This window comes from Clinocottus analis, unplaced genomic scaffold, assembly GCF_023055335.1.
Source record: "Clinocottus analis isolate CAN_PGR_092001 unplaced genomic scaffold, fCliAna1.0.p SCAF_20, whole genome shotgun sequence".
NCBI classification, from domain to species: domain Eukaryota; kingdom Metazoa; phylum Chordata; class Actinopteri; order Perciformes; family Cottidae; genus Clinocottus; species Clinocottus analis.
The window spans coordinates 10,542,652-10,566,864 of record NW_027175932.1 but is presented as its reverse complement, the minus strand read 5'-3'; the positions used below and the strand labels follow the sequence as shown (position 1 = coordinate 10,566,864).

The 24,213-nt window shown below is 46.6% G+C and overlaps 1 protein-coding gene across 2 annotated transcripts in view; it reads left to right on the top strand.

Moving 5' to 3' along the window:
* The window catches only part of tbc1d22a (TBC1 domain family, member 22a), a 105,853-nt gene that overhangs the window by 36,769 nt on the left and 44,871 nt on the right, over positions 1 to 24,213 (top strand). For both annotated transcript variants that reach the window (XM_068587087.1, XM_068587088.1), the window contains exon 10: positions 18,142 to 18,248. In XM_068587087.1, coding sequence (XP_068443188.1) covers positions 18,142 to 18,248 — 107 coding nt within the window. The remainder of the gene's footprint in view (positions 1 to 18,141; positions 18,249 to 24,213) is intronic.

Genomic DNA, 24,213 nt, shown 5'->3' with positions numbered 1-24,213 from the left:
GTGATACGCCATTGATGTGAGGATCAGTCGTCTCTTGTTCCCTGACCTTTTCACTGCAACTGCTAGTTAACTCACTGGTACATCGCCACAGGTCAAAGAGAATTAACCCTCAAGGCCCGTCTCTCTTCCCACAACTTACTGTCCAATGAACTCCTCCTCTATCCACCCCCCCCATCCATCTACCCGATCTTCTTTTGATTTACCAGACACTTGAGACCGTGCTCTTGTTTCCGTGTCCTTGCGAGCTCCGTTCATCCAAGCGTAGCAGCATACATGTGCCGAGACGGCCGCATAACCTTGTAGGCGTGCATGTGCGCGTCTGTTCTCTCCAGAGCCCTCCCGCCGCGTGCATTTATGTTGTGCCACATTCGTTTTAATCCTCACCTCCCTTAATTTCTTTCCAAGCACATACACACTGTGTCGGATGAAAACCGTCATTTTACGGCTGGCTTTAATACGACTGTCGAACGGAGTAATCTTCCTTTATTCGAAAAAACACATACATTTATACATGCAATGAAATCTGTGGCTGGATTTGAACCTGGCACATGCTATTTGTAGCTTACATTTTTGAAAATCATTTTCTGTTGCAATCACAAAATGACTAGAGGTGCATAGCTTACTTAGTGCTCTCTGTTTTTGAGTCAAGGGATCCTCCAATTTGTTGTTTTCACAGGCGAACCCTCTGGTATTCCTCATATTGCACATTTTTGTTTAGTTTTTCCTCCTAGGAAACCTTTTCAATCACCTATTAGGGGTTGTTCTTATGGTTTATAGAAAACAATGTTTTGTTAAGAAGCAATTTAGCGGCAGCCTCCTCTTCTTTCTGTGATAAGCGGTGTGAAAGTATCCAAATGGCAAGCGAGTGGGCATTGCCCCCAAGTTTTTAAGCCGCCATACGTCTCTGCGTGCTTCCTCTGTGGCGTGAGCTTCTCCATACGTTCCACATACACACACTGCGTTTTCTCCATGCTGTGATTTGACCCATCGAGGCCTCTCGGAAGCCGCTAAGCTCTGCGGACCGCCTCGCGCACTCCAGACACTCCAACTGTGGTCACAGCGATACAATTAGGACCCACAGGCGAAGTGGTGGGGCGCACGCTCGCACCCGGCTGGACTCCCAGACTCCTGTGTCTCCCTGCACTGCGTTGGGTATTTTACTCTGAGCTAATGAGTGCTCGTTTCGAAGCGGGTTTCTCTGCTTTTATTCAAACTTCTGCTTCCGTTTGTTATGCAACACGACGCCACGGGAGCACAAAGTACAGCACAGCCTCCACCGTGAAGGTGGGTCGACAACAAAACACTAAACACATGTTACAAATGTATTTTAAGGTAGCGTTTATAACGGCACTGTTGCATTAGACTGCATTGGTTCCAGCTAGGACCGGCAGTTTCCTGTGACTTGTCCTCTCTTAGTTTAGCTCCTCTTGCCCCTCACTCTTTTCCTGGTAGTGTCGTGGTTCGTCCTCCCGTATTTGCTCCCTCTGCATTTTCTATCCCTGTCGTTTTCTGCAGTCTTCATGCCTGCATTTGTATTTGTTTCTCTCCTCTCTCTCTCTCTCTCTCTCTGTCTCTCTCTTTGTCTTTGCCGTTCTCTGTGGGCGAATCACACTCTTGTCAGATCTTCAAGGCGTCACCCCGCTCTTTGTTCCCCTGCATCTCCCATGCGCTGATCAGCCTCGGAATAACATACACAGCCACCTTCAAACGTGCCTCGCTGGCATCTCACACGCTGGGCTGTTGTGCACCGTGTTGTTGTTGTTAGGTGTTATTGTTTTGTGACGTGGAGAGAGCTTCGGCTCTTTCATGAGGCAAGACTAATTCTGCTCCTTTTTGTGGGAGTGGGAGATGCGCTCTCTTCTTCTCCTGCCATCCATTTTTCCGTCTTCTACTGCATTGCACTCCCTTTTCCTCCCTCCCTCGATCCCCTCCCTCCTTCGTGCGTGAGCTCATGAGTGTGTGGTGAAAAAGCGAGACGATGGTTAATTCTCTCGAGTCAGAATTCATTCCTTTAAGAATTATTAGATATGTATACTATTACACACACACACACACACACACACACACACATATACCCTGTGGGCGATGTACACATGCTGGCTGAATACCTCTTACACAAACAAATATAAAAATAGTACCATTCGAAGGCGTTTGTAGGACAAACACCAGAACTGTCCATTTGTCTTACTTTTCTTTTACTGCATCCCGAGTTGGCGAGAACACTGCCCTCTTAAGAAACACAGCCCCGGGCCCTAGACGTAGAGAAAAATGAATGTAGTAATTCCCTTTTTTTTTTATTTTTCTCGTCTTTCTTGTAGAATGGGAGGAATATTCGTAGTGAAGAATGCTTGAATGTATCCTCGTGCCGGGAGATTACCATTGATACTATTCAGTGTAGTTGATTGAATCTGCATCAACGGATGTGTTGGCGACACTTTTGGCAGTAGAATTAAGCTCCAAACAAGTTGTAAACACTGTCATATCAGCATGAGCATTTCAAGACGCACAAGAGCAAATATAGGGAGTTATGTTTCTGGCCACCTGGCACATTTAAGTCAAAGCATTGACCCCGTTTAGCTCTGTCAACTCCTGAGGGAGAGATCAGACTCTTTAGCTGCTCCACGCTCCACCATATTGCTTATTTTGTCTTTCTGCCGTTTGTTGCGGAACAGTTAGCTTACAGTGCCCTTTTTTCTTTTAGAGCTTTTTCACTGCCTGCTGCATCTGAAAAGAACACTGATGGGACTGGCAGACGCCACAGTAACCACATTATCTTGTGTATATCTGGGGCTGAAAGGGCCTGTGCGTTTATGTCCTGCACAAAGTCTACTCTGCAGATGTCTGTTTAATGGACTCAACATTGGCTGTTGTTGGAAGTGGGCCTTGATAGTTCATATTATGGTACAGTGACCCGATCAGTAGCCATTAAAGCTGTAAAACTAAACGAGGAGTGCAGTCGGTGAGAAAGAGGCCTAGATCAGCGTGCAGCAGGAGAAAAGAAAAACCCTCACGCGGAGCTAAATTGATTGACAAAGCAGCCAAATCCAGAGCCAAAGTGTTTTTGGAAATGTACTTCACACTAATGCAAGCCAGGTTTTCCCTCACCGCGTCGGTGTCTGAAGCGTGGGAAGCCGTGGGAATTTGAGTGACAGCCAATATGAGGATGAGAGTTCATTGACTGGGAACCTGATTAAGACTTTGACCTGTTTGCAGCTGCTTCCTTTGCTTTTTAACTCTCCATCTCTCCACTGAATGTCTCCATCTAGTCTTTTTGAGAGTCTCCTTTGATTGATTCCTATATTATATTTAGGGATTGAGCAGGAAAAACAAACCTAATTGCGCGCACACACACACACACACACACACACACACACACACACACACACACACACACACACACACACACACACACTGTGAGATGCGCCTTTATATGTTTGTTTGGTTGCGTTACTCATCTTCCTTTTGTTCCACTATTCATATCTGTCACTTTGTTCGTGTCTTTTAGTTTCATTGTTAGTTTTTTCCCTTTTTAGTTCTCTTACTTTGTTTCTCTGGCTTCTTTTACTGAGTCAGAAAACAGCCTTGGTCTGGCACTGCAGTGCTTGTTCAGCTGCCACACACTCCATTTACCTTTTGATGATGCAACGCGGAGTGAAGGCCCGACCACTTAACCACTCCATCTGCACAACTCCCCCATTTCCCCCTCTGTCACCAACTTTCATTAACGCCTGACTGTTAATCCACATTGAAAAGTTCCAATTGGGAGATTATTGATAAACTCTTCTGATGCCAGGGAAGGAAAAATACCACTAAAGTTGCTGTGTATCCACCTGGACTGTTAAGCAACCCAGCAGGCCCGCTTTGTGTCGAAGGAGAAATTGATTCGGAGAGTCTATCGTTCTCGTTCTCCGCCTGTGGGCCATTGCCTTGCCTTTGTCTCCTCCCTTCCCCCTCCGATCTTCCATAGTGTAGCGCCTCTCCCATTAGCCGACAATAAAAGTCATCTAATTAAGGCCGGGATGGGCCGTGACGGGCCAAGGAGCAGGGCCAGTCCTCCTTTAATGTGGAGCGGCCATTGATCGGCCAGTGGATCCATAATGTAATCTGCATGCCAGTGTCTAAGTATGGATCCACTCCAAGATAGAAAGATGAAGACAAGGGAGCGGGTTAGAGAGACGGTGGGTGAGAGATGAGGTAGTGCCTTTTTTTTTCCTTCTTCTTTTTAAACTAAATGCATAGAGGTGAGGGTTTGACAGACGCACAGCGAGGATGAAGACAAAGTGGTGGAATATAACAGCAGCCTGAGTGTCTCCTGGCAGCGCGACATTGTGGCTTGAGGGAAGGAAAGAAAGAAAGAGAGTGAGGGTGAGGGCAATGACAGAGCAAGACAAACAACAGAGCAGGAAAATAAGATTTTCAAAAAGGGTGAAAATGACCGACTAGGAAAGTGCCCCCATGCTGTCAAGAAGCGGCCGAGCCGGGCAGTCCTTCCTCCTATCAACGAGGAGATGAATGGCCCGGTGCACCCGCTCCCTGTCCGCCGCTGTGAAACTCTGCTTGTCATAGCAGGCAGGAAAGGAGGCTAGCGACAGCATCTCTGCTGCATGGATTTTTTTCCTGAAGAATTCAGCAATTAACTCTCGAGTGTGTTGTCCGCCGCTACGGGGAAGCGGCGCTTCCTATAGTTTTGTCCTTTTTGCGAGCCCAACCGAAGGTTTCACATATTTACTGTGGGTTTGGGTCAAAGATGAGCAGTGTGTCTTCAGTTTTGTTCTCGCCCTTCTGACAGTGAAGTGTGTGTTTTGCTATTTATTTAAAGGCGTAAAAAAGATCTGGGAATGTTCTAAATTTAACCAAATACTGTAAAATAAGTGAACTGCTGTCATTGTATGTATGTATAGTGTATACAGCGATATAGTGATTATAGTTAATATAGTGATTATTGGTCCAGAAACACTACCACAAGTGAACAATGTTCCTCCATAGCTGAGTATGAAACCAGCTGCAGTTTCCTAGCAAAAGAAACACCACTCAGCGGTTTTTTATGAAGAAAAGAAAGAGAAGTGCAGATTCTTTTTTAGCATTTGACAAAAGTGCTCTCAGTTCGCAAATGTCTTTCTACCATTTTGTCGACATATGTTGTTGTCCCTGTAGAAGTGGGACCATTTGCTTAGTGAGCAGGAGCCCTTGAGGAAGGAAGCACGAGGACAAACAAAATGTTCTGGGTTAAGTATGTTTTAAAATTTAAATGTGTTTCATTGCAGCAGAAGTGCGGGCTCGTCTCCGAATGGCAATGTGAAGTACTAAAGAAGGGCTTTTTGAAAAGGGAAGTCAAGACATCTACCCGACACACTGCGAGTCCACCCAACCAGTCGGGGCCATCGGTACATTCAGAAAAGTTTTGGAAATGTGTCTTTGTGGTTATTAAGGTAGACGGAGGGGATGGGCAGCAAAAAGGGTCTGTGTGTGTGTGTGTCTGTGCGTGCATGTACAAAACATAAAGCCTCCTACAATCCCTGGACACAGGCCTTTTCTCCACAGGCCTCTCTGAAGCTTTCACCGGCACGAAGTGGAGTTCCTTTTATGCGCTTCATCACTTGCTTATGCGAAGGCAACTTCTGTCTCCTTAGGGCACATTTGTAAATTATACATGCAGCTTTTAGGAAGTAAGAGCTTTAGGTCACTCTGTGTTTCTCATTAATTAGCTAGACTGGCAGCCCGCCATAGTCTATTTTGTCCCACCACAGTTTCGTAATGAACCAAAAGTCTTTTCACACTTCTCAACGGGTGGCGCCGGCCGACACTCGCAGCACGCGGGCCGGCTCTTGTACGGCTCTGGAAGGACCAAAAAGGCCGAAGGAGGCGCGGTGGCTTTGTCCGTGTCAGCTCTGCAGTTCGGCGCCCTCGCTTCTTGCTACACTGTTGCAAACTAACTCTGTTGTATAACAGAGCTACCAACTCTCACGGTTTCGCCGTGTGACACACGCCTTTCCACGTTTTCACACGCCTTTCCACGTTTTCACACGCACTCACGCCACACAAACCAATATCTCACGGCAAAATTTTTTTTTGAGGCAATCGTCGGTTCCTTTTCAAACTCCCCGACAATAGATAGGCGCTAAGGAGCGCATGTGTAAACCTATTCGCTGCATAGACATCCTATTTACCCCAAACAGACACAGTTGCGGCAGAAACTCAGAAGGAGCAGAGAGACTAAAGTATCGGGGCTCCCAAGTGTTACGCATGTCGATCTTAAGTCACGCCCTCCCGCTACACAGCTGTTCGGCGGCGCGTATCGTCGTCGTCGTCGCACAACCCCCCTCCCCCCCGTTGACAAAATCTCACTCCAAGGTTTTTTGAAAAGCTGGCAGCTCTGATATAATGATATACGTACTAATACATCCTAGTTCATCAGTTGATATATGTTGTATAATATAGTATCTGAATCAGCAAAACAGCGAGTGCCAACATCTCTGAGGTGGAGTAGATGTAGAGCGCTACATTATTTACTCTGTGTGTGTGTGTGTGTGTGTGTGTGTGTGTGTGTATATATAGATATAGATATATATAGATATAGATATAGATATAGATATTAAAATGCAATTTTGTTGACAAGAGCAAAAAGTTCTTTAAAGATCTGTACAAATTTAGCTCTGAAAGTCCTCCAGATTGATGCATTTAGGCTGAAGGTTTTCAAACGTGTGTATTTTATTACTGCTTTTACTAACTGCAGCTTTGGCCAGATACACATTCTCATTTAAATAACACCTGGGTAAACCGTGTAAGTAGTGCAGCTTATATTTTGCATGGACATCTTGTGTGTTATGAAACGTGTACGTCGCCAATATTTTTATTTTTGTCGCCACAGTTGTCACAGCACATAGCTGCGTTTTACTGCACACCAGGGAATGTTTTACCACACATGGGGACGAGAGGATCTGCTGGCAGTATGAACGTAGGCAGTTACATGTCTTTTTCAATATTTGAGTACACATTTATTTTGCAATTTATTTACATTTACGCACAAATAAAAAAGAAGCAGCTATGCCCTGTTGCTGCAACACTGGCACCGCCATCACATTACATTGGAGAACAAGGATTGCATTAAGACAGGAATCAAACAATACGCTTTCTCTGTTAAAATGAGCCAGAAATCCCCTTTTGAAACATTTAGTTTATGATGGTGTCACCCAAATTTGTCAGTTAGCGGAACAAAACAACTCCGGACTGGATGGCGAGTCCTCTCCACAGCGTTCAGGCAGATTCAGACTTTACCAAATATCTATTGCAAGTAGATGTGTGCTTGTACACAAAATACACTGTAAGCAATGTAACTCTGTTCTGGGCCCAGGGTTTGCTACAACAAAGAAAAACTAAGGAAAGGCATTTTATTTTGAATATGATAAACGTTCCATGGTGCTTATTTGACATGATTCTTAGTTTGAAAGCTATGGCACTCAAAATACTGGCATATTGTGCAAAAATAATCAAGAAAAATGTACAACACAAATGTCTTTTGATGTAAATGTGACCCCCTGTTCCCCCGGGGATCAATTAGGTACTGCGGGTTCTGTAATGATAAGGCTCTGATGTCATAGTTCCTAAAATAGATCGTGACTCATGCTCGACAGGCACAACCTACCGACAGTCTAGCGGCGCTCAAACCGATCTAAACACTTTTTGCTCTTTGAACACGTGTGGTCGCACCTGTAGAACCACATAGAACCGCACTTTGAACAAGGCGTCAGAACGGAGAGAAGGAGCTCGGCTGGATGTCTTTTTGAGAAAGTCGAGGTGCGACAGGTACCTCTTATAGTGTGTGTGTGTGTGTGTATGTGTGTGTGTGTGTGTGTGTGTGCACATATGAGTGTGGAGAGAGGAAGGGTGCAACATTGCAGACAGACTGGGTTGGTGGGGCATCCAGGGACAAAGCTTGGAAGATGGAAACGTACTGTCAGTCAGCTGTGATGAAATGCCTGCAGGAGCGTGACACCACACACACAGACACACACTCTCACACACACACACACACACAGACCTCAGACTGGCGAGGTGAGCTATTACGAATACAGACTCGCACAGAGAACACAGACCGAAGCCGATACCGCCTATAAGAAGGAGAGTCTCATCACGCTGGATGACACTAGAAACTGTCTGCGAATTAGGATTTCTTCACTTCTGCGACTGAAATGTAATTGTAGCATTCTGCTCAGAGTGGTACGGCCTCGGTTGGCAGTTAGCAGCACTTTGCTTTACTTCAGCCACTCACTTTTGGCCCTTTCAGCAGTCGGGCGCATCGTCCCCCGGTCTTGTCTCTCTAATCTCCCCGTCTGTTCCCTGCATTACTCTCATATCTCCTCTCTGATCTGTTGTCTGTCTGCTGGCCCGACGCCCTAGCACCATGCCATGCCATGCCATGCCATGCCGTGCCGTGCTGTGCCCCGCTCATTTGGATTTCAGTTGCATCCTCGCACCCGGGGATTACAGTGCTCTGCCGTTGCGGAACGATTGGCTCAACATGCGTGGTCATCGAGAGAAAGCGCCAATCCTTGAAGCTTTGGTATGTTGAGTTGGCGACAGAGGCTGTCATATGGTCTTAAACCGTTTAATGAAAATAAAAAAATACTTATTTAGACGGTTCTATTGAGTTTAAAAATCTGTCCGCTGTCACGCAAAAACCCTTTTTTTTTTGTCAAAGTGGTTATTATATTAATGCATTTGATGGTGCTGTTAGATTGCTGCTCGTCCGACCCGATAGTTCATGTGCGGGGCCTCCCCGTGTGTGCGGGAGCAGTTCTTTTTGTGTTTTTCAATGTTACTGATTATGATAAAGACACGTCGTGAATCGAGGAATGATTGCATCTTTCTTTTTGTCACTACATTTTCAACCTTTGAACGTTACAGACGCTCGCACACAAATCGTGAAAAACAATCCCACTTACCCGCCGATGGGATCCTCCGAATATTATAATGCAAATAATTTGAGTGTAGCGTAATCTTCATCTGCAACTGTGTATGAATACGAGGTTTAAACACAATGAATGCCAAAATAAGAAGAAGCTGCGCAGCATCAGCCTGTTGACTCAACTCTTTGAATGGAGCTTCAAACTATTTCGTCCAGCCGACTAACCGATTACTTTTATGTCTGCTTTGCGTTTAAGAACTAGTGATTCCCTAGAAGGCATTTATTGTGAAAGTGATTCCTCTCCCCTCTTCTTTGTATCTGCCCGTCGGCCCGTCTATGGATTGAGCAATCCGTGGAGTGGATGTTGGCCAGGAGGCGGTTAACTAATATCGGCGTCTCTCTCCCTGTGGCCTGGCCGCTGATGGTCCAGCCTTCCATTCCAAGTCTCCCTCTGATTAACGGCTGAAACGAGCTCTAATGAGCTGCTTAGTGATTGCTCGCGCACAGCTGCTGTCTTCCAGCAGCAACACTGTCGTTCCTACTTTGTTCCTTATCAACTTTTGCTTTCTCTAATTTCTCCAGCTTTAATCATTGGATGAGATTATTGACTCGGCGTCGGCATTATTCTGCCCCCAGGCAGTTTGTTTGAGATTTGTTCTTCAATTTTCTTTGACGCCGTCTCTCTCTCTCTCTCTCCATCTATCTCTCTCTCCCTCCGCTGGAGCTTTGTCTAAGGCTCCACTCCTCTGTTTGGTTTAGAACGCAATCACCATGTTTCTGGGGTTAAGTAATAGCATTTGGACCGGCAGAAATTGAATCAGATGTGTGGTTCTGACCCTCAGTCTCGGTCTATCTGCACCTTTCTCTCTATAAATGTCTTTCTTTCATTCCCCTGAAATATGTTCTTCTCTTTCAGACTTTTGATGGTTGACACTTTGCATTCAGTGTCTACTTCTTTCCCCGTGAAGAGGTTCAGTATTCTCATCTGAAGGCGGGCGACGTGGCAAAAATATCAAATCGCAATTATTCATATTTTCAGGCAGGATCACGATCCATCGTGACCTCATCTCAATCCTAATTCATGTTGTTTTATAAGACTGTTTTGTGACTGAACATTATAACTGAACTAGTTTCCCTGGGAAAGAAACACAGTCCTCGTGTTACCAATAGATGAAACGGCACTACCGATCTTTTTTGAGTTTAAAACCAAGTTGGAAACTCTTTACAGCGGTCCTGATATTTGGATAATAAAGTATATGGATGGAGAAGCAAATCATGACATAATCAAGAATCCAAGCGGTTTCTATCTGAATAGTGTTAAAAACTAAAACGGTTAGCTTACAGATACAAATACTGTACAAAATAATGAATCATCATTCTCTATTAGAAGTATAAAGAACCTACTTAATGGACTTAATGTTTCATTATGTTTTATGATGAAAATGGTTAAATATTGATAATGGGTTTCATTATTCAGCAGCAAATTGTGTGTGAATTCTTAAGCCTGCCTGTTTGCGTTTGAGTGGACGAGAGATCAGCACTTTTATATAATATTGCTGGACAAGCTTTTTACTAAAGCACATGGAAGCAGAGAGATGAGTGAATGTTCTTAGTATTGGGTAAACGTGTACGACTTGTAACAAGAGAAACATCGACTCTAATTAAAGTCTGTGATGTTGCAGAGGCACAGCAGTCTTTGTTATCATTTAGTGCAGATCAGGACAAGTATGGAAATAAGTTGCATTCACTTTTAGCACTTGCATATCTTAATTTGACAAATGTGTTGTCTATTTAAAGTTTGTTCAATTACATACAATTTTGTGAATATTGTCAAATGTAGTTTGTATACTACAGACTTAAACCGACTAAACTACTCCCGGCTACTGCAATAGCATGTGGGTTGAAGCTATAGCAGGTGAAGCAAGTGTTTGAGCTATTTCCAATTAATTAAATGTTTTATTTTGTTTTGGGAGGGCGGGCATGCTGTTGTTAACTAAAATCAGAAAACAGAACACAAATCTGGTAATTATTTTCAGTTCTACAAGAAAATTGCGGCGCGGAAACATGATTACAGAAATGGGAAATCTCTTCAAGCCGTCCGATAACCGTTTGCAAATGGGATTGTGGCGCATTTGTTGTAGTTTTTAATCGCGCGTCGGGAACCTTCCATGTTTTGGCCTCGGGTGTTGAGATGACCGCTGTCGGTGCTCGACAATAGTTTACACACATAAAGCTCAAAATCAGTCGCTGTGCTTTCATCTGCCTGATCTTATTTCCCCCGGCTGACCGGAGATTTTCCTCATTGCTCCTGATAAAAAGCAATAGAGCTCTGAAATGATCCCGAGAAATAGTTCTGTCAAAAAATGATTTATCTTCTGTGAATAATCGCAGGGGTTATTGAATATTTTTAGATTAAGTTAATTACTTGACTATAAAAAGCCATAAATTGAAGCTCTCCTCACCGAGGAGCTTCAGATCTCTCCGTGTCTCTATTTCTCGTTCTCTCTGTCAGCCCTTTCATTTGGGGAAGAAGAGAGGAAAAAAAAAATCCGTTTTATCATTCTGTCACCAGCGAGACGCGTTCCGCTTGACCTGATGCAATTGGAGGCAATTGAAACAGTCATCTTACCGCGCTGCGGCGGCGGTGTGTGGTGTTTGGGGTTGCATCATCACGCTCGCGCACAAAGACTCATACACATTTCAGATATGTGCCCACGTCTGCAACAAAGCCCCCCGTCGCACACAAAGACACACTCAGCCATGCACACGCAAAGGATCTGGACACTCTCGCGCCGTGTCCTCGCACACGCTTGCTCAAATATTCGTGTACGCGCCGCCACCGGGCTCCTCCGCACGCCGTGTGTTTCAATGCGTCAGCTGTCATTCATAATGTCTGCCTATTACTGTTCGCCCTAATGTTTCTTTTTCCTAACTAAGCCTGCAGATTACACACACTAATGACTTAATGGACTGATCCTTCACTTACATCTCTGGAAACTTTCCCGCCGCTCCCAAATGTGTCTTGAACATTAGCCAGGCGGATTTACTATGCCTCGAGTGGATTGGACATCTTGCTTGCTGTAAAAAAAAAAAAAAATTATACTTCTTTTTTTGTGTGTGTGTGTCTGTAAAAGGCGGAAAGCTATGAACAGTGCATTTGTGATTGAGTTCCTCACATTATCGGCTTCACGCATTTACTTTTAAGCCGTTTTGTGACAGGAAACCGGAGTGTGACCCATAAACCTGCTCATGCGTGTGTACGCTGGTTACAGAGGGAGAAGGACACGCTTTGTGTTATATGACCTGGAAGAAATAGTCAGTTGTGAGGCGAGTGGTTCCATAAATGTTGTTTGAACACTAATTAAGTACCGGTCCTGAAGTACAAACACTTGACAAGCTGGCGCTCATTGGCGTTCTTTCTCTCCCTCAGCGACGCTTTTTTTTCGCGGCACGGTGATAACGACCAGCAAGCCGCTCGTTTGGGTGAAGTCCCGTGCATCGAAACCCGTCTTACCAGACAGACTTCTTCTCCTTTTTGTGACACAATAATAACAGTAATTTTCAGCACTTTTGTTGGATCAAAAGTAGAGGTTCAACGGATGGTTACTTTTCAAATAAAGCCGTTCTTCTGCTACTCTTTTTGAAATGTCCATCATAAGTTCCCGGAACCCAGGTGGTGTCTTTCAAAGTTGCTTCTTTTGGGCGACGAGCAGTCCAAAAGCAAAAACTACTAATAATCCCTGTCACGCCCCCCAACGCCCTCGATCCCACTCGACCAATTGGGGACATTTTTTATATTTTTATGTCCGCACTTTTCTATTACATGCCATGACGGTTTGGCAAATTGACCTTTAATGTTCCTCAGCCAAAAGTCTTCCTTGCACAAGTTGCCGTCACATCCTCCCAGGCAACGCGGCGTCTCCCTGGCATAAGGAGCCGTGCCACACAAACAACCCACAGGCCGACGTGAGGGGGCTGCGATGGGGTTGAGAGGCGGCAGTGGGGGAAAAGAGTTGTTGGCAGCAACAGTTAACGCGATGCGGCGAGGCCTCACTCAACATTACACACTTAAAGCTTCCTCGTACGAGACATCATCTTACCTCGGGGCCAAGTGGATCATTATGTGTCTGCACATAGGCAGATATGGTATTAATAGCCGTATTCCATTTGATGTCGAGGACTTACATTATCTCGCCAGCAGCTGTGGGGCCCCGCTGTTTGATGCATGGACACATGGCTTATAGTGCAGATAGCGGGAGATGAGAACATTGTTGGAGTGATTGTGTAGATTTTCCGGCCCAAAGCGTTCCTTATCACCGGCGAGGCGGAAGTTCAGCGCTTTCTACGAGTGAGCTTCGTGGTGCACTTTGAAGAAAAAACCTTGTAACTTCTAAGAACTATGAAATGAAGACACTGGATAACGTCTTATTGGTATTATTTGGGAGGGGGGGGGGGGAACTAGACAGCAGACTTAAGATAAGTGAACCCAAAGGGGTAAAAAACCTTAACTCATATAAATTCCATCTCTCTCTCTCTCTCTCTCTCTCTCTCTCTCTCTCTCTCTCTCTCTCTCTCTCTCTCTCTCTCCTCTCCCTATTGCACACAGCCATTATTCTCCATCCTCGTAACGCACTCCTCCCGCGCGTTCCCGCGCGTGCTTTCGTACTCCTAATGTGTCGGTGACACCAGGTTTGCCAGGGTCGACTCTTCTTAATTATCCGGCAGTATGACTGTCACCACCCTGGGAGGAAAAATAAATAAAATACAATATGTTCAGCTCTCATTACCAACGGTGTTATCACACTAGTTGTGCAACGGCGGAGAGAAAATAACTGTTGTCGTTGCAAAAGCCCGAGTGAGAGGTGGCGGGTGCTGGAGGTGGGAGTATGACACGTCTAGCAGCTAACGTGTCTCATTTTAAACTGTCGCGCCTGTTCGGCTGTGTCACCTGGGTGTCGTTCTGAAGGTGAGAACTGGATGGTGACATGTTTGGAATTTTGGCAACCGAAGTGTAAGTCGTTAGATTCATTAGATTTAACCCCGAACCGCCGCTGTAAATTATAAGTAATGACTGCATGACTTCACGTGATCTTATGAGCTTCGGATGAGGAAATCTTGTTAAAACTCTCTTTTCCTCTTTCTCACTCTCTCGCTCTGGCGGTCGACAACTCAGGTTTGCTTGTGATTAATCTGAACTAACAGACGGTTGTCAAACGGGACTGTTCCTTATTGCCAATTGTTGTCTGCAAAGACACACACTGTCCCACACACACACACGCACGCTCGGGACGTACATGCTTTATGATTACATCAGGCTAAACTAGCTCGTTTATCATCTTACATCACATTACCTTGTGGCCCATAGTTGTAGAGGGCAGATGGCAGCACTTGCGCGAGCGTGCGCGCGTGTTGTGTATCCTCGCGAGCGCGTGCACGGTCCTGTGTATGTAGGCGCCCGGGCGCTCGGTCTCCGGAGGTGTAACCTCGGCTCTGCATGCCAAGCTGTGCCAAGTGCTCACAGCTGGCAGCGACCAAGCAGTTGGTCTCCCTGGACAAGTTGCCCCCTGCGCCAGGACAAACAGGAAATAAGCCCCGAGGCCTGGCAGGAAACTGGCTCTGCAGCCAATGGGAAGAAAGAGGGGGGTGCGAGGAGAGGGGAGGGGCTGGGGGAGAGGGAACAGCTTGGAGAGGCAGGGTAGCACTAGCAACAGAAGCGACGTCAAAACGGAGGAAACAAGGGAGGGAGAATACAGAGGGGAAGCGTTGATGGAGAAAGGAGAGCTCAACAGACTATCAGAGGGAGATGGAGGTATAAAAAGAGATGGGAGCAGCAGATTGATGGCAGAACTGAAACTACGCCAAGAAGAGAATAATAGGTCACTTTAAATTTGGCTTTTCGGTGAAAAGTTTGCATTCCCAAATTAAACATTCCCGCTTGTAAATAAAGGGTTTCAAAGCAACGATGTGATGTCTCTCACTGTCAAGCAAACAGCTGCCGCTTCACAATCGCGCGATGCTTCCTTCGCTTTGCCCTTTGAGTTCTGCGGGTCCCGCGCATCCTGTGCTTTTTTTTTCCCCTGCCAACTTAACCGCGCGACGCCCACTTTCCGAGGCCTACGCATCTGTGTTTGTGCGTGGACGTGGGAGTTTGACGCTCGCTGTATCAAGCAAGTTCGCTGCTGCTGCAGAGGTGAGTTTGTGTCAGACCAGCTTTCTCTGAATATCATTTCAAGAGAAAGAAAGAAAGAGAGAGAGGGAGGGAGGTTATTTTAGAAGGCCCCTCTCACGCGGAACTAAAGCCACTGAGACTCCCAATTCGTCGAAGCTTGAACTTCCACAAACTCTCCGTGTTCTTATTTGTGGATCATGTCCCAGACAAGCATTTGTCAGCCGGTCCTCGTTGCGGGGAGGCACGGCTCCAGAAGTAAATCGCCAAGAGAATAGCGCCGAGGAATCTCTACCGAGGTTCGGGCTCCACTGAAAGCAATTAGCGGTTCCTTCTTTTGAAGGCAGGTCAGCTGAGACAAACAGCCTGTCGCGGCATTCAAGGTGGCCCGGTGTTGCTTTTAAAAAAAAATTTGTCACCAAAGAGCTCCTAGTTTGAAGGCGGATCAAGTGAATATAAGTATGAATATAACTGAGATCCAGCCACAGGTTGTTATATCGTCGGGCACAGTTCAGCACACAGATTTTTTTCTTCTTCTTTAAACCGTGAACAGAATGAGCTGTCTGGACTCCCTGGCCATTAAAGTGACTAATGACCTGAGCGCCGACTGTTTTTTAAGCATTCATCAGTGTATAGCCGGTTTGCCGGGTCAGCAGCGGGTCCGCCGGCGACCACAGGGGGCGCTGTTGCCTTGTCAGCCGGCTGCACTGATCCAGTGCCGCCGGCTACCGCCGCACGGCCTCCCCTCCTCTTCCTCTTGTATGTCCTTGTTATTGTGATGAGCTATGCCCAATTCCAGCGCGACCACTGGACTCCTGGAAGCCGTCCCTTCTAATCTGCTCCAGAGTCACGGTCTGGGTTTCGGAGCCCAGCTCGACAACGAGGCTTCAGCCACCCGACAGACTGATTTGAGGCTTTGAGGATACCCAGAACGCCCGAGCGCCGGCACTCTCGCCGGCACTCTCACCGGCTTGTTAATCAGCAACGACACCACGCGGATTGCCAGTCCGCCTGTTTACAATCAATCTTTTCAACTCCAAATTTAATGGCATCACTGTTGCCCGGAGAGATGGAGAGAGAGGGGGCCGTATTCATCTGTTGTCATTGTCTTCTGCGTCGCTTTAGAGAAGCTATCAAACCGAATACTGACTTCAAATTGGTCAGATGGCGGCCACTTTTGTCTCCGCGCCGTTCCAACAGCTGCGCCAGCGCTGCATTTATCCGTAGCTGATTGTAGTTGACTTCTTCTGTTGCCTCAATTTAAGCAGAGCCGAAATATTGCTTTCACCCCCATCAGCTGTCTGATTTTTCTTTATTTTTTTATTTAGATGTCGCTCCAAAAAATTGGATTTCATGAGATTATACTATCGGTATGTTTGCGCCGCCAGTGTCTGTTACGTGCGGCCTGCGGCGGCGTGACATCGCGTCGCTCGTCTTCGTGTGGTGGCGATGAAGAGCGCAGACGTCTGTGCGACATCCAGCCCCCTGACCATTTCCGTATCAGGCATTGAAGATCTGCTCGCGGCGGGAACACAGTTTCTGGACACCTTGATCTGTCCGGGTGCGATGGGATGAAAGCGCTCACTGAAATGAGGGAGACCGTAAGCCTCTGTGTCCGGCCTCCATCCATCCTTACCTGACTTCAAGCAGACAAGACAATGATGAGAGCGCACACACGGCAGGATGCTGGACGGACACACACACACACACACACACACACACACACACACACACACACAGCCTCGTCTATAACTGGCTTTGTAGTCCTGTCTGTCCGTCCGTCTGTCTGTCTGTCTGTTACTCAGACTGAGCATGCTCATTACAACCTTGACAACATTCCACTGGGGTTGCCAAGGATACCAAGCAGATCTGCGTGTGTGTGTGTGTGTGTGTGTGTGTGTGTGTGTGTGTGTGTGCGTGTGCGCGTGCATTAGGAATGCAAGAACTCACACAAATTCATAACTTTGATTTTTTTGTATGCGACAACGCACGCACACACGCTCGCAAGCACGTCCCTCTCTCTCTCCCTTTCTCTCGCTCCCTTTTTCTCTCACTCTCTCTCCATCTCTTTCTCTTTCTCTCTCTCTTTCCCTACCTCTCCCTCTTTCTCTCTTCCTCTCTCTCTGTCTCTCCCTACCCCTCCCTCTTCCTCTCTTCCTCTCTCTCTGTCTCTCCCTACCTCTCCCTCTTACTCTCTCTCTGTCTCTCTCTCCCCCGTTTCTTTCTCTCTGTAGATCATTGTTAATCAGTCTCGTCCCATCTCTCCCCCCCACTGCCTGTCAGTGGCTTGTCAGAAGCCCGTCAGAGCCGCTGCAGTCCGTCACACACTGCTGCCGTTAATGACATCTGATGACACCCGTCGCTGAAGTCACCCGCTGGAGATGACTGTGAACTCGGGGTGCTCGCTGCTCGGAAACCGTTTCCTCTGTGCAGTCTGCAGCGGCGCGTTTCGGGGGAAAAAATATGAAAATGATTCATATAATAGATGAAATAAGTTGCTTGTGTATATATATAAATATACTTTTTTTTGTAACTTGGTTATGTGACTGTCTAATACGGAGTGGTAATTGTACTTCCAGCAAGTTCATAGACGGATCAAACAATAGAAAACGAGTTAAACACGCTCACTCTGTTGAACTACATCGTACATACTGTGCCATGTGTGACATTTTCTGAACATTCAAGCTGCGGAAAAAAGGTTGAACCACTGTTCTATAAAAGACTCTAATCATTAAACTGATGATATTATTAGTTTCATTTTCTTCCAACGCGCTCAGCCGCCGCCGCGCTGCCTCTACTGCGTCGTTCCTTTCCATACGTCTGTGGAAAGAGACCTCTTCCCGTTAAGTTTCTCCCCCCGTCTGCACCTCAAGTTCTTGTTTTCCTGCCGCTGAGTGGCGATCTTATCACTGAGCCCCTGCTGTGCTGGTCGACCTGAAGTGCTCTGCTTCCTTCACCCCCTTCCACCATTCTTCCATTTTCCCCTCACATGTTCTTTCACCTCCATCTTATTCCTCTGCACAGCTTAGTTCTCACTCTCTCTCTCTTTGTCCCCTTTTGTCTTCTCCAGAGGAGGAAGTGGAAAACTTTGACGTCTCCAGTCTCCAGGAAGAGTCTCTGAGGAACATTGAGGCGGACAGCTTCTGGTGCATGAGCAAACTGCTGGACGGCATCCAGGTAAGCACGCGGATGTGTTGAAAAACAATGTTGGTTGTTTTTGAGCAAACTCCAAATGCCCACGTATGCTTTCACACCAGCCTCTCTCTCCCTCCGCATTTCTCTCACTCGCCTCTCCGATCCGGTCTTAATAGAGACGAGAGTTCCTCTCGTGACCGCTTGTTTACCTCAGCGCCTTCACCTGTTTGCACGAGTCAGGAACTGTGCAGTCGGCTCGCAACACCGCGAGTACAGTGTCTACAGTTTAATATGAGGTGGGTCGGATGGTAACCCAAGGGTGAGATCTCCCAACCACACAGACCGTTGAACCGAAACGGAGCTGGAGGAGAGAGCGGCTGGAAGCCGTGTGCAGCCGCACGCCGAAGAGTTGATTCTCGGTGGCGCCCGCGGCTCCTGCAACCGTTTTCATATCGCAGGAAGCCATGAGTCTGGACTTTTTAAGCTAAAGTCTTATTCTGATTGAAGTTCTTGCACTTTTGCATATTTCTCAAGTCCAGTGTATCTAGGTGTACGCACTCCCCGATTCATGTTGCACTGCACAATGTGCAATCTCCTCCTTGTCGTTAACAGTTGGAGAGAACTGGGTTCAGATCACTGCTGTTCGCTCAGCTTTCCTCCTCACTCATTTGAAGTGGCGGGGTTTAAAATATGTGCAGGTTGCTATATTGTATTGTATATCCAAGACATGCGCGACCCACCGGCGGCATATGGGATATGTCGGGTGAGGAGACCTAGTGCCACATGCAGACTCACAGTTAAATGGATATATTTATGCTCAGCGAAGCACAAGTCTTTCCCCTATATTCATTCTGCAGCGGCACACAGCTGACAACTCTAGAGGCAATTTGGCCTTTTGTGCTCTGATTTAATTTGGCATGCAGTAAACACACCGGTCCTAATTTTTCTTTTAATGGAAACGCGAATCTCCTGGCATTTGCTTCTGGTGTTCTTCACCACGTTTTTGCGAGAAAAGAGCACAGCTGATGCGCGTAACATCACCGAGGAGAGCTTTTAAACGTACGTGACAGTGCAGATTGAGTTGCCGCTCTGTTGAGTGCACGTGCGCGTGACACTGAGCCGCGTACGATCCCGCTACACCCGGTGTTCGACGTTACAGTCCCGCCTGCGGTAACGCCTGCAGGACATCACGACACTCGACAGCATTATGTAGAAAGCAGCTTCTTCTGTGTGGGTGCAGCAAATTGTGATTGTCTTGCACATTCTGAAGCAGGCCTGCAGCGTCTGGAGGCCTGATGATTGCGTACAGGCCGCAGCACCAAACTTCATTTTGTTTCATCATTTCTTCCCAAACCCTTCACTCCCTCCTCCCGCCTCCATCAGCTCTCCGGATCGACCTCGCTCTCAGCGGTCATGGTTGAGCCATCTGTCAACTCTAAACGTGCCTGTCTGCGTTTGCTGTAGATTTGCACCACAGCGTCACTTACCGTCCTGCCTCGGTTCTGAAATGCGTGTTTTTTTTTTGTGACTTTGTTTGCCCTCCACGCTTTTTTTATTTTTGTGCCGCGTTTCGGTACCTTTTGACTTACTGCTGATATCATAGGTCTGTTTGGCTCTAATAGGTGTGGCCTGGGTGTCACTGTTTGTCTCCGTGACCATGTTTTAGCACAGCTACTCTAATCAATGTTTCCTGGCACAGTTAAAGAAGCGTCTGGCAAGTGCCCCCTCTGCCCCCAGGTCGGGTCCTGACCTTAATCTGAAGTAACACTTAAGAGGATGGCCACAGCAGTTAGTCTTTAAGTGTATTGATTCACCAATATGCTTATTGTTGCATGGGAATAAGTGTTTTAGGGGTGAAATAAAAAGGCCTGAATCTCTATGACGAGGTGACGTTTCGGTGTGGAAAGAGGGTTTTAATAGGTCGTTCCTAATAGTTTATGTTGTTTTATACACTTGCGATTTAAAAATACACTCGATGTCGTGAAAGTCAATATATCGCCCGGCCCCGCACTAAAGGTAATTAATAGCGGGGAGCATGTGGTGTGCATAAAGCGTGATCATCCATAAATAACTATCAATTGGTTGGCTATTCATTTAGGAAATTAATAGAGGCTGTGCCTTGTTGCCCCTGAGAGAGCAAGACGGGGAGAGAGCTCGAGAGCCCAGGAAGTGGAGAGAGGGAGAAGAATGGAGCGCGCGTCTTTGTGTGCGCCTTTTGTGCGCGGCTGTTGTTTGTCCCCCTCGTGCTGGTGTTTGTTTGTGACCTTGGCTCCAAACTAATTACGCGCAATGCACCAGGGAAGCCCATGTTTCCCCCCCCTAATGCTTTCTAAACAATCTGACGGAGGCTGAGTGCCTCCGCGCCGTAATTAGTTGGTGATCCTTGTTCTGACCTCGTCTCCAACCCTCTCACATCCACTATACACTATTAGACTTAACTGAGGGGCCTGGAGGTGAGGGTCTGGGGGTTAGACAGGAGAGTCTGCCCATGCTCAATGCCTTTTAAGCACCGTATATATATATATATATATATATATATATATATATATATATATATATATATATATATATATATATATATATACTCCAAGCGTCTCAGACCAATTTGTGTAAAATATTTAACAGGCTTTAATTGCATCACAATGCAGAACGCATAAGTGGGAGGTTCGAAAACAGGGTTTTGAAATTTTGCAGGGTTAAAAAAAAAGGATTATTCCATTCATCTATGAAACAGCTGGTGTGGTTTTCCCTCCGCAATTTTACATCATTACAGTACCTGGTGTACAGTGGAAATACTTTTGAAAGTTTTCCTCATTTTTAATGCAGTAAATTGGCCATTAGCCCTGGTTTTAGTGTCTCACTGCCAGGCCTCTCTCCCACCCTAAAAAAAAAAAGCAGACGGACTATTTTGGCTGTCAATTCTCTTAAGCAGCTTCTGTAATGAGCCGCCGCTTTAATTGGCAACAGTGCAGCACACACCTCCGTCAGGAGCAGGCCCGGTGACGAGGTACGTCGGTGTCCCAGCTGTACGAATGAATTGTTTCTTAAGTCGTTTTTATTTCGTGTTAATCTTCACACTTCAAAAAACACTAAAAATGTTGAGAATTGCGACATCTTTGGATGACCCCTTTTCAACGTGTGTGTCTGTGTGTAAATTAAAGCGGAGTTGTCAGGCTGACATCCAGGACTACACACCCGCCATGAGCGCGTCGCACACTTCCCCCACATCGCGTTAGCAGACAGTGAGTGACAGTTTCAGGGCTAAATGAGTGAAGACAGCTATTCTTCTGTTTTGGCGTGACCTTTTTAAAGCACTGTTAAATGGACAAGCATCAACAACAAGAGAACGGCTCTCAGCCCGCCCGCAGGCCGTTTACACATCAAACACGCTGCACACGTTGGCCACATATTGTTCTGACAAGATCAATAAAAAAAACACAACACTGGACTGGAAGTGTTCACGATTATTCAGCCTTGTGAGCCCTTAAAGTGCTTTTTATCCATGACTCTACCACCAAACCGACATGTGCACTGTCATCGTTCTCTAAACATTTCGGTGAATTCAAATACGTCTACCACTGTGAGACGCTCCTCTGTTAAGTTGACCTCGACGTCCCCCCCCGGTCTCTCCGGCAGCCAATTAGTCTCGTACTGCACTAAATTGGACAGTGCCTCCGGCGAACTCGGCTAATTTAACTTGTTAAAACGGTTCCACATCTGCCATTTCGCTGAGTTTAAACGGAGCCGTCGTCTCTGTCCTGTATCGTGTTGTTGGTTTCATCCCCTAGACCTCGAGACCGTAGTAACTAAGTAAACTGTGCACTAAAAAAAAAAGACCCGAAAGCCTCGCTGTGTAAGTCTTTGTCACTTTTTTTTGCAGGTGTAGGTAGCCGGGAGAGCTCATGACTGTCAGTCACTCTCAGTATGTAGCAGCTCCAGAAAGTGCTGTGAGGGAGCCACCTGTCCCACCTGCCAACCCCAGGGAGCAAAACAAAGTCAAAAAGTTTTCCCAAAACTTTCCGTTTTAAAGCCAGCAGATGAAAACCTGCCTTTTATGTTAATTCTGCAGATATCCCTTTAAAAAAAACCAACCTTTTCCTTGAATGTATTTTTCTCCCTGTCCAGGACTTGACTTTGAGAAATGTAAATTCACCTCCTGATCTGAACCTGTTATGCTTTATAGCAGCAGGACTCGACAAATGCGGGTCCGACAGGGAAACATCTCTGACCCGACGCAAAGTTATTCATCAGCCGCCGAGCTGCAGCCTTTAATTTCACTTCAGAGCCGTTCTTATTTGTAGCCACAGAGGGGCGAACATGACGGGTGTCTATATTCATTCTGTTTCTTACGACAACTGTTTGAATGGAGCGCTTCACAGACAACCCGGCAAGAATAGCATTTGTCAGGTTTTCAATTCTGTTTCATGTATTGAATCAGACGCAGTTTGTCGGGACGCTCACTGAAGCCGAGAGGCCCCCGAGGCAGAAAAGATCTCGTCCGTTTGGACAAACCGCATCACTATCTTGACTCGACTGAAGTCCCCGCACAAGCAACATTCAATTAATGTAAAAAAAACACACACAAAGACGCAGCTCCCTCTGAGTCCCCTCCCTCGGACTGTGCCTGCTCATTGTCAAGGTAACCATCTGTTTCCACGGTGCCAGCTAGAGATGGGGTCTCCCTCGAACGGGAACACGGGTCCAAGGACCGACGTCTAGCAGACGGTAGCCTGACCAAAACCAGACGCCGTGTCCTGTTCTGGTTTCCTCAAGGGTCCCCTACTGTCACAGCGGGCTGTCACTCAATCCGCCACCGACGCACACACACACACACACACACAGGAGGAGTGATCTGCCAGCTGGTGTGTGTGTGTGTGTGTGTGCGCTGTGCTTGACAGCTTGTTTGTACATGTGCATGCGTTTGTATCGTCTGCCTCCCAAGTCCTTTTGGTGTGCGTGTAAATGTAGCCACTGTTCAATCACATCTCACGGGTGACCTGAGAGTCCCAGTGAAGCGGAAGTTGGATCGTCTTTAGCTTCTGCGCCGCGGCGTATTCCCTAGTGAGACGGAATATGTGAGCAGTGTACACACACACACACACACACACACACACACACACACACAGGAGGGATGTTGAATCACAAAAAGCCAGAAATGAAACTGGGGATTGTGGCTCCACACAGACACACACACACACCTCGTCGCTAAAAGTTGCGGATGGATAGATTTGTGGTTTGTGTTTAATTGTTGCACAATATGGTTTGAAAGGCATTTTTCATTTCAGCTCAACTTGAACCCATCCTCCCCCCTCTTTTTTTAACTCTAATTCTCAGTCACACATCCCCCCTTCCCTTCATCTTTCTTTTCTTTTGCAGATTAATTTGTAGCATGTTAGCTAAAGTAGCTCACGTACAGTTCAGTGGAGATGGTGGCAGTAACAGCTGCTGAGGGGTGGGGGGTTAGAATAAAGGCTGGATGGAGACATTTATGCAACAAGAATGGCATGAAGGAAAGAGCGTGCACCCGTCTGCTGGATGAAAACCTTTAAGCAGAGGGACAAGTGGTGCTGATCACATCAGGGGTCATGCGCGGCAAGGCTCAGTCTCAGACTGCAGGTTCATCTCTCTGCAACAGTTACTTCCTTGTGCTATAACAAAAAAAAAAGCTTTTACATTCGCTCTTCTAAGTAATCGCCACTGGTTTGGCTCGTGGGTAAACAGGCCCACTTCACAGCGGTCGTGTTTCTCCAATAAGGCAACTTCGAGGTGGGGGCGATGTCTTGTATTTAAGGACTATGTCTGGCCTCCGCGCTTGTGCTCCTCAGATTTAATTGTCCAAGAGACACACGGACTTCAATAGCGGTTTACATTCACATTTTCCGGGTTACGCTCACCGCCTTCAGCTGTGACCTGATTTCTTAAATGTCACACAAATGAGAAACACGGTTTTCTGTAATTGGGGGAGGGAATTGGAGAAACCCAGTGGTTTACATTTGTCCCTCACCTT